Here is a 10,669-nt window from a genome sequence, read left to right as displayed (position 1 = left end):
TCATATCAACATAAATATTAAATATCAAACTGTGACACCTTTTTTCAATCCATGAACAGTTTTGTTTACTCTAAAAAATATTAACTACTAAAAAAAATACTAATATCATCAACACTCACTATCTACGTGAGAAAAAAAAAAGTTGATGAAATGATCTAACATGATGTATACGTAACGTTTAGAGTTGCCAATAAGTAACAAACATTGACGAGGTGTTTACCTATATCAATATCTTTGTTGATTTTTTGTCTACCAATGTTTTTTATTCATTGTAAGATATTAATCAATGTTTGTTTTATTATCTACAAAATCCATTTCCGCTATCCTCCTATTTTTAAAACTACAAAATATAAACTATATCACCAACAAGTCAATAGAAGAAGATCCAAATGGCATATTTGTAAATTGTACTAATTCACTAAACATTATGCTAAAATTGAAATCTGATCATGACTCAGCACGTGGCAATAAGAAACTGAAACCTGAATTATCACGAATAAGTGGTGGGGGCTCCACATCTGCTATATTAATCTGATCCATTGATTTCGAGAGATCATCAACAGAGAATGGTATGCTGCATCACAGGATATAAAACCTCATATGGTAAAATATCAATATCAATAGAAAAATAAACAAATATCGAAAAATTTATTCTAATAATAATAAATAAATGTTCAAAACCTTGAGTCATCATCCAGCAAGAAAGAGCTGCTCACTGCGTTATTTGAATCTTCAGTCATCAGCACTCTCATGTTGGAAATAACCTGTCAAATTGATAATAATAATTAGACTAATAAATAAATAATTAATTATAGTAAGTTTGTGTTAATTAAAATATAAATCATACATCTGGAGAAAGGCTATGTGTGCCATATTTGTCATCCCAATACATAGTACTGATTCTGTATAGCTGTTGTATGCTAAGAACAGGGCACAAATCATGACTTATTTCATCCAGTGTCTTTTTGGGCTTTTGATGTATAACCTAAATTCAACAAATGGAAAAACTGATAAGCAATTAATCAGATAAATTGTATTAAAAAAAATTAAAAGCATAAGATGGATGGAATACCAGGAACCCGATAGCTTGTCTTATGTGCTTAAGCTCATCCCAAGCTGATCCCGCATACTGGAGTTTTGATTTTATTATTATTATTATTTTTGTAAAATCAGATAAAGAATTAGCAACAATATTAAAAGAACAAAAGAAAAAAGAAAATGTTACTTCTTCAGTTGCTTTGTAGCACCAATGTTCCAATTCAGATAATCCTGCCTTTACATATTCTCCATTACTGAAAGAGCAGCATTCTCGTCTCAACAGAAGACTGCAAGTATACAGATTAAAAAAAATATTAAATGAATAAGATTTTGGTCATGCAAGTAAACCAGACATGTAACGTAGTGAAAGATTATTGTATCAGAACCTGTTGAATAATTGTACATTGATGAAAGAAAATATCTGTGTGAAGATTTTGCGAACCAAAAACGGTGGCACCTACGAGGACAAAATGGTAAAGTTTTTTTGCATAATAATAATAGCTTATGCAAAAAAACATCAAGCTACTTTCTTTTGTTTGTGTATTATATATCATCCTGCTTTCATTTATTTCTACTACAACATCATACTTTGAATTTTTTTTTCTTTGTATTTGGATGACATTGCTATACCTTCAAAGTGCAATGCTATAACATGAAGAAATAAAAGTAGTATGGTATAGTAAAGAAATCAAATGAAAGTAGTATGGTATTTCTGAGATGTGAGAGATAAGGGACTGACATTGTTAGACTTCAACATGTTTAGGAAGCATCCAATGTTGTTAACAATCCCTTGCCAATGAGCAATGAGAATGTCCTGAGAAGCAGCACTTGCTAGAGCAACAGCTGTCCCTTTTAGCAAGTTTGCTCTGGATATTCTTGGTGCCTACTCATTCCCAAACTAACATGTTAAAAAAACTTTCCAAAGGATTCAATAAGAATTTATAATAGGAATAAGCACCTGAATGCACAATCCAAGCAAGGGGGAAATCTCTTTCTTCAAATTGTCACGTATCATCCCATATATTTTTTCAACATATGCTGTTAACTGCTGCTTGAAAAGCAAAGCAGGGTATTTGGCTTCAACTTGCTGCAACGTGTCAGATGCACCATCTGACCCCCCATCTATCATAGATATGTTTACACCTTGCGGGGTTCCACGAAAGCTCTACAAAAAAAAAAAATGTGAAATGTAAATAAATAAATAAATACAAGATTTTGTTTTTTTGTTTATTTATTTTATTAATTACCTGAGTCATCCTTCCAAAAAGGGTAGCTGATGTGGTTCGCCGGTGCTGTGGGGCCCCAGCAGCACCACTAGCTTTCAATGTGCGTTGTAACAACAGGAGCAGTGTTGATGCATTCGATAACCAATAGGCCAGGACATCGTTGTTATCTTGTGTCTTTCATTCAAAAGGTACCATATGTTAATAATAGAGTAAATTACATTTTTAGTCCCTATGTTATGTATTTTTGGTCCTTATGTGAGGTTCTTGTAATGTTTTTGGTCCTTGTTTGTTCCATGAGTAAAGCTGATTTTTGCAATTTTGGTCCTAAAATCATAGGCATTTCACTTGGGACCAAAACTGAAAAAATCAGCTATATATACTCAAGGACCCAAAATGTAATTTACTCTATAATATAATAACGGGATGTAGGTGTACCATATGGATATGGATATGGATAGAGATTTTTTAAGAATTCATACCTCGATTGCTTGGCCTATGGTTTGAATTATACGATCAAAAATGCTGGTTTTTTCTACTTCAAAAGAGCGCCACTGTCTCAAACATTTGTATATGATGCAAGCGGCGACTGGACGCCCTTTTGAGAACCCAAGCTGTTGGGCGATACATCGAATGAGCAAATCCTGATATTCTTGTTGTTTCTCATTAAGTGACTTTTGTGGTCTTTCCTCCACATCATTATCTCTCATTTGCATTGAAGGGCTATGAAGATCCTGTTACATTTTAAAAGAGAGAGAGAGAGATACGAAAATCAATTCAAAATATTAATTATAAGTAATTTTGAGACACATCGACTTACCACAGGAGTGCTAGGAGTACTGGTACTTTTCGTACTTTCGGTTCTCTGTCATTGTTCAAGAAAGAGAGATATGTAAGTATTGGAATTTAATTTATCTGTAAGATGAAAAATGAAGATTGTTTGTTTATTATGAGTGTACCCTAATTGACTTTGAACGTGCTGCCTGTAGCTTGGTGTTTTGTGCCATTGTTAAGGCTTGTTGGCGAAGGACCTTGTTTTCTGATTCTATGTTGGCAAGCTTCTCTTCAAGCCTATCAAATACAAGAATATAGTAAATTTAGTTTTTTTTTCTTAAGTACCATGTGCAAAAGATTCTTACTAATATATTGAATGTTATGTAGGTGTGACATACCTATTCATAGATTCCTGAAGTTGATTCGCCCTGTTCACTGTTTCTTCCAGCTTCTTCTGTTTAGCTTCACTTGTTTCTATGGTTTCATTGCACTTCTTTTCAGATTCATTAGCTCGGTTTTTCTCTGATTCTAATAATTTCTGCAAATCAACAATTATGTAAAGTGAGACTTACTAGGAAATTGAGACGTGAGATAGAATTATCAGGAAACCAACATTACCTTCAATTCTTCAACTTCTGCACTTAATTTATCAATCTTTTCTGTGTCTTCAACATGGATTGGGACAGTTTCTTTAACAATAGTTGATGCTTCTTCAATTGCTTTCTTCGCAGCTTCCCGTTCCTTTGTAAGCAATGTATTTGTTTCATCAAATTTAGCCTGCATAGCTTGCAAGGAGTTCTGCAATTTCAGAATCTCCTGTCCTTTTGCTTCTTCCAAGTCAGTCTGCATCATTACCCATTTTCATTTCATCACAAACACAAATTGAGTTTTAGTTCACAGAATAATAAATAATAATAACATGTTGATTAATGCACATTACCTTCAAGCGTTTTTCTAACTGTAAACGCCAAGTCAGGTCTTCCACTTGTGCTTGAAGCTTATCCTTTGCTTCTTGTAATGCACCTGTTTCTCTTGCAGCCTGTATATATTAAAAATGAGCAATTAAATGTTGAGATTAGTTGGCTAATATGAAAAAAGCATTTTGTCCCACTTTTAAATATTTGATTCTTTTCTTTACTTCTCTTGAGCGTGAGTGTAGTCAGGGAATTGGCTAGACAGGTTATCTATGTGATTGTAACAATTTGTCATATATTAAATTTTTCTCTATAGATGTCTGTGAATTTTCTCCAGTTTTGGAGTTTTCCACGTATATTCTTGAGTTAAATTTTATTAACATTTGTCATTGGGCAAGTTGTTGGGGATCTTTGAGACCATTTTTCCCAACACTAATAACATGTAGATTGATGCATGGTAACTTTTAGTGTAAGAGAAGCCAACCATCTTTAGTTTCCGAAGCTCCTTCTTAGCAACTCTTCCCCTCCATCGGGTCTGTGTGACAATTGCTGCCCGCATCAGTCTCTTATAGTATTTGAAGTCTCTATGACGATGCCAGTTAGCCTGCAATCATTAGCTTGTTAGAGTAAAAGAGGAAAAAAAAAAAGTTTGAATTTAAAACGCAACATGTAAATATCCAGGTAGATACTGACTTGTACAAGGAGTGCTGCTTTAGTTGTCTTTTTGTATCTAAATGCCTTATGAGCAGCCATGGCCCGCAACCCTGTCTGGAGGACTACGCTTGAATGCTTAAGTCTGTCGTATGACATCCAAAATAAGTGTCGCCTGTAATTTTTCTGTATTTTAAGTGAAGCAGCCTGCCTTTTCATGTGATCAAATAATTTAGCAGCAAGCTTTCCTAGTGAAAACAAAAGAGAGGGTGAGTGCAATCATTTACAGATCATACATGCACAAAAAGGGTGAGTGTTATTTATGTGGAAAGACAAAAACCTCTGCAGAGAGATTGCAATGAAATGGAAGCTTTCCTCAAAGAAAGAAAACGGTTCCTAGTGATATGAGTTCTTATTTTTCTTTGAATTTTTTTGGCTGCAGTGTTGAGTTTTTGTGCTCTCCTTCCATCTAGTTCAGCCATCTGACCAGCCCTAAGGAAAACTTTTGTTTTGCCTATCTGGCAAACCATTTATACATGGAAATTTAGTAAAAATTAAGAATGCTAATCTAAGCAAACATCTTATATTTAGTTTACCTGAGACCCTTGGAGCCCCATCTTGTCAAGAATCTTTTTACATGCATCCTTTGCATCTAGACTGATAATATAAGCAACAAACTCAATGTAAGAACCAATATGTTCCTCAATTTTCAGCATTGTTTTAATTAGATAAAAAAAAAGAACTTTTACTTACTTCCCTCCTAAAACCTCAGGGGCCAGAAGACTGAATCGGTTGAGGAAATCAAAAAAACTCTTGCGAGTTGGATATCCAGCCATGCTTATACGGATTGCTTCTAGAACCCCCTTCATGATTAGTAAAAAAAATCATATTATATGAGACTAAGTATTACAAAATTGAGTTAGAATATTGGTATTTATTTCAAATACACTCACCCCACAACGTAATTGTTGCATGATGTTGGCATTCTCAAAGATAGAAGGTTTAAGAAGATTATTTGGCTTCACACATCTAATATAATGGGGTTCTGTGGAATTCAGAGTCTCCATTAAAGATTGAAGTTGTAGCTGCATTAATTAAGAAAGATATCAGATCTATTTCCTAACATCTATATTTTCTTTTATTCTTTTTGGAGAGAGGCAAATTACTCCCATGACTTATGAGTATTCCCCAGTTGGAGGCTTAAAATCAGGGATTTTTTAGAACTAATTTCTCTTTCTGTTGTGATTTTTTTTAGAGAAAACTTGCCTTGAAGCGAGAACCTATTGATGAAAACTTAGCAGATTTGCTTGAAGATTTGTTTGACTCCTCAGGGAGCGGAGGGAAAAGTCCTGCTACGAAAGAGCATTTGGAAGCCATCAATAAATCTTGATGTTCAGGAACAACATAATCTTTGTTTTTGTCTAGAAATAGTTCCGATTGATAATTAACCTGAATATAAATAAAAAAACAAATAGGTATTTAGGTCTGGATAAACATTAACAGCTCCTTAACACATGATAGATTATAAAATATTTCATTATATACCTCTCCTGCATAATGAGAAATGGTGAAATCACTGCGAGCCAATTTGGGTTTGATAAATCTTGCGTGCTTAGTAAATGTTTGGTAAAGCTTCTGTGCAAATGTTTCATGAGTTGACTTGGGAAACATACTGTGAAACAGAATAAGTGGCATAAGCTAACAAAAATCTGAGTCAGCATATGGTAAACTGTAAACAGACATATCAACAAACATTTACTTCATAGTTCATACCATGCTTCATCAAGCAGAGCGATAATTCCACCAGGTTTCTGCAAAAGTAGCACAACCATTAAAGCATGATTTTCCAAAGTAATTATTTGGATTTCAAGTTACACAAACCTTTTCAATAAGTTCTAGGACATCTTTATTATCTACAAACTCTATGTAGCTCCAGTCAATTTTCTCTTTGGTATATTCCTCTTGCTCCATCTTGAAAACATGCTGTAGGAAATAAAATAAAAAACAATAAACATCTATGATAAGTTCAAAAAAAAGGATATGTGACCCTTTATGTCAAATCTCACTTGATTGAAATGTTGTTGCAGCTTCTCATTGGTGAAATTAATACAAAATTGTTCAAAACTGCACAAGGAAAACTCTTGGTGATCATGATCAAGTCAAGAAGCACCACTAAAACTAATGATTATTTCACCAGATCAAATTTACCTATTTTGCTTGAAGCTCTCAAAACCATAAATGTCAAGAACACCAATAAGATATTTTGAATTTGGATCTTGCCCAATAGACATATTAATTTTATCAACTAACCTGCAGATTTCAATGATCATGCACCTTTAGAACCAATGTAGTAATTCAACTTATTCTAATTTAAAAAAAGGACAAAGAACAACATACCAATCAAATAAACGGGAATATAATGTCTTAGCCAAACCATCCCTGCTAATGGTTGCAGCATCAGGATTTAGACTTCTTTTAATTACTTCTTCAGGGGTAACCATCACACGTTTTAATAATGCATCCTCCAATGCAGCACGATCACACCTGCAAATCATATAAACATCAAATCATATAATATGATACATATATATATATATATATATATATATATATATATATATATATATATATATATAATATGATACATGAAAGAAAGTGATGTATAAGTTGTAAACACACATGAGTAGCTCTGCACAGGTCTTCAAATGAAATTTGGATTTGTCATCTTTCAGGAGAGATGAATCAACCTCTTTTCCTTTGATAAATTGAACATTACCAAGATGGAGAATTGCAGCAACAAGTCTGAAAATTGCTTCCTGGAAAATAGGAAGATATGTTATATTGTTATTGCAGTTACATTAGAATTTGCAATAAATTATGAAAATAATGAGGTTCCTGTAACCTGGTCCTTGTCAGTTATTCCAACAACATCCATAGCTCTCCTAGTTGCAAGATACTCATGAGCATCACTTATACCAACAAGTTGGAAGCAATTTGATTGATTAAGATAGTGAAACGATTTAGGGTCTCCCAATTTATATTTCTCAACTTCCTGAGAAGAACTCAAAAGAGCTATTATTTTATAAAATAGTGAGAATCTTAGTTACAGAATGTGCATTGTGTGTGATTCTACCTCTGGAGGTGCTGCACATAGAAGATAGAAACAGTGATAGTTACGTTCAGGATCTGAAATCTGACAAACACGAGATCTTTCTAGAAGGTATGTACGAATGGCTGCTCCAGATATTCTATCATGTTTATCAAACTGAATCTCAACAAATTTTCCAAAACGACTGCAGCAACATGGATAAAGAAAAAACATCAGAAATTCACACTGAAAATGGTTTTGTAATATAATTTTACAATTACTGCACCTTGAATTATTATTCCTGACAGTTTTTGCATTTCCAAATGCTTCCAGAACTGGATTTGACTGAGTTTACGACATTTAATCGAAGGAGTCAGATGAGTTACTTTAAAAAAAAAATAGATATTTTCATTGAGAAATATAGAAGACTTTATCAACTTACTTCTAGAACTTGTTGTTCAACTGTTCTTCCTTCAGTGCCTTTACGACCACCCAAATATGCAAGATATCGCATAAGCATTTTAGTAGTCTCTGTCTTACCAGCCCCACTTTCACCACTAACCAATATCGAGTTGCTTTTTCCTTCAGTAATCATTGCCCTGATTCATCTCAAGTGACAATGTTTACAAAATTATATATATGTTAAGTTTTCACATTTTGCAAAAGGAAAGGCAAAGTACCTAAAAGCAACATCTGCAATTGCAAAAACGTGAGGACTTAGTTCCCCAAATGGTGCTCCTTTGTATTGTTCCATCATATGAGTCTCATACAAGTGAGACAATCTTTGAAATGGATTAATGGCAATGAGGATATTTCCGGTATAAGTCTGCCATTATATAGTCCATAGCTATAATCAACGATAATAAATAGATAAATGAATTAGACTTGAAGATCTCCTTACATAAATTTCATTTAGTTGAAATCTTGTGGATAAATTCTGCAAAACTCCAGGTTCGTGCAAATAAGAAAGCTTGGTCATGTCATCAACTCCGCCAGCTGGAGCATCCACATCTTTGGGATATATTTTTGATAACTTTGCAGTAATCTGTCAACAGTTATGGAGAAAGTTCCCAAAGTGAAGAAAGTATGGAGCTAGAAACTAAAATAAAGTTCTTTACTTTTTGCCTTTAATCTCGATAACTGTGTATCTTTTTTTTTCCACATAAAATGTGATTTCAAAAGATTAAAACCAAACTGATGCTCAGTTGAAAGAGTATAAGATCAACTTACTTTCTTTCCATCAGTTGTTTCGACCTCAACTTCCTGTTTGTTAATCTTTGTAACTTGTCCATCAATCCAGCATATATTTGGGTCTTCTACCCATACATGGGTGCCTAGGATGATATTAACTGCTTCAGCCTGCATTATGATTAGATGCCAGATGTTTAGGGGAGAAAATACAAAAATGCAGCTCTCATAGGAGATATGGAGCATTTAATCACTTGTATGCATTTCTAATCATGTCGTGTAAGTATATGCAGCATTGTTCATAAACACAAAAAATACTCTTCAAATTACAACTTTATTGCAAACTATTATGTTTGTTCCTTAATGTTCCAATAAAATAGTAACTGAAGCTTTACATTCAGGGATAAACGTGTCAGATCTCGAATCAAAATTTTCAGTCGGACTGAGTGCAACAATTCATTCATATTTCAATAACATATACCAAATCCTTAATAACATCACGTAATAAGTTCAACTACTGTCGTAAAGAAACATAAAATCACGCATTGATATCGAATGAGAAGCAAACATACCATCTCAACACTGAAATCAGAGTTTGATTACTTCCACTCCCTTCATCTCTCGTGTCCTTCACATCATAAATCAAAATCGACCGCGCAATGCGATCGTATAGTGACAAACGAAAACTGAGTCGGAGTGTGGAAATGAGGTTACCGTCTCCGGCGAAGTAGATACGGCACGGCGATAATGAAGAGTGAGAAATTGAAAATTCGAGAGAGTATTGGATTGGTGTGATTTGGGAAACATTGCTGTTAGAAAACCCTAGGGAATCGGAGGCGTTTGAATTCATGTAGAAATTCGCTGATTTCTGGGAGGTTCTTGTGGTTGTGGCTCTCTTCATGGTATTTTGGCGGGGGAGATACGAGTTTTGCTTACACTCTGATCCTACAAAGTTGGAACAGGTGTAATCATTCTTTGTTAATTGCGACAAATTAATTCTTTTACGTAAAAATTAAGACAAAATTGCAAAAATGGTCCTATAGTTTGTATTAAAAAAAAGTTTATTTGTAAAAAATTTCTTATTTTATAGTTTAGCTGCGGTTTTGGTCTATATTTCGTTAACTTTAATATTTTACTGCTAATTTTTTTTTAAAATGATAATTTTATCCGGTGACTATTTTTCCAATTATTTTTTTTTACCAAATTACAAGGACCATTTCTACAATTCTTCTTTTTAAGATTATAAAATTACTGAGTTATTATATATTAATCCTTTTTTATTGAACTATGATACATTAGTTCTTTTGTAATTTTATTTTTATTGGATTAATTTTTTTTATCTGATTATTATATATCAATTAATTTTATTTTTAATAAATAATATTTTTAAGAAATATTTAAAAAAATTTGTTAGATTTTTTATTGGATTATTACATTTAATTTATTATATTCTATATATAATAAATAATATTTAGTGGATCATTAATTTTTTAATATATAATATTAATTCTTTTTAATTTATTGGTTCTACCACAAAGACTTCAGAATACGCAAAAACACCGCATCACATTGTCGAAAATCGTCGAGATCGCCGCTAATTACCTTTATCGAAAGTCCGATGGAAACACTACCAACATGTTTCATCCAACGCCGCTATCCAGTAGCCACCTGCGATAACATTTTCACAATCCGTCAGAATCATTTATATTTGACACTAAGCCAATCGTCTTCCACTAGAACTATCACTATTTGAACCACCAAGAAGTACAACCCAAATACCCCTGTCAGTTCCT

At 33.3% G+C, this 10,669-nt stretch overlaps 1 protein-coding gene across 1 annotated transcript; it reads right to left on the bottom strand.

Annotated features, from left to right (window-relative positions):
- Positions 1-257: 257 nt before the first annotated feature.
- LOC145070200 (myosin-9-like) lies at positions 258-9,053 on the bottom strand. Its single transcript, XM_079017142.1, has 36 exons — positions 8,919-9,053; positions 8,590-8,733; positions 8,369-8,514; positions 8,131-8,287; positions 7,975-8,033; positions 7,734-7,893; positions 7,503-7,652; positions 7,280-7,416; positions 6,998-7,144; positions 6,809-6,910; positions 6,667-6,724; positions 6,482-6,583; positions 6,374-6,411; positions 6,146-6,272; positions 5,867-6,049; positions 5,554-5,685; positions 5,354-5,463; positions 5,197-5,257; positions 4,941-5,118; positions 4,643-4,848; positions 4,434-4,553; positions 3,976-4,074; positions 3,654-3,878; positions 3,434-3,573; positions 3,221-3,332; positions 3,082-3,126; positions 2,744-2,995; positions 2,286-2,438; positions 1,997-2,203; positions 1,778-1,921; positions 1,425-1,495; positions 1,226-1,325; positions 1,073-1,129; positions 848-985; positions 682-764; positions 258-574 (listed from the first exon to the last, which is right to left on the bottom strand). The coding sequence occupies exons 1-36, from the start codon at positions 9,051-9,053 to the stop codon at positions 448-450; spliced, it is 4,605 nt and encodes a 1,534-aa protein (XP_078873268.1). The 3' UTR covers positions 258-447.
- Between the last annotated feature and the right edge of the window lie 1,616 nt (positions 9,054-10,669).

This window comes from Lactuca serriola, chromosome 8 (genome assembly GCF_051521515.1).
Source record: "Lactuca serriola cultivar US96UC23 chromosome 8, Lser_US96UC23_V15, whole genome shotgun sequence".
NCBI lineage: Eukaryota > Viridiplantae > Streptophyta > Magnoliopsida > Asterales > Asteraceae > Lactuca > Lactuca serriola.
This window is presented reverse-complemented; position numbering and strand designations above follow the sequence as displayed.

Bases quoted from the DNA above. Each gene is read 5' to 3' on its own strand.
- LOC145070200 (XM_079017142.1), bottom strand. From the start codon at position 9,053: ATGCAGGCTGAAGCAGTTAATATCATCCTAGGCACCCATGTATGGGTA. The intron at 7,894-7,974 runs GTGCAGTAATTG...ATGTTGCTGCAG, and splicing joins GTCAGGAATAATAATTCAAG to TCGTTTTGGAAAATTTGTTG. The intron at 4,849-4,940 runs GTTTTTGTCTTT...TGTTTTCACTAG, and splicing joins ATTGCAATCTCTCTGCAGAG to GAAAGCTTGCTGCTAAATTA.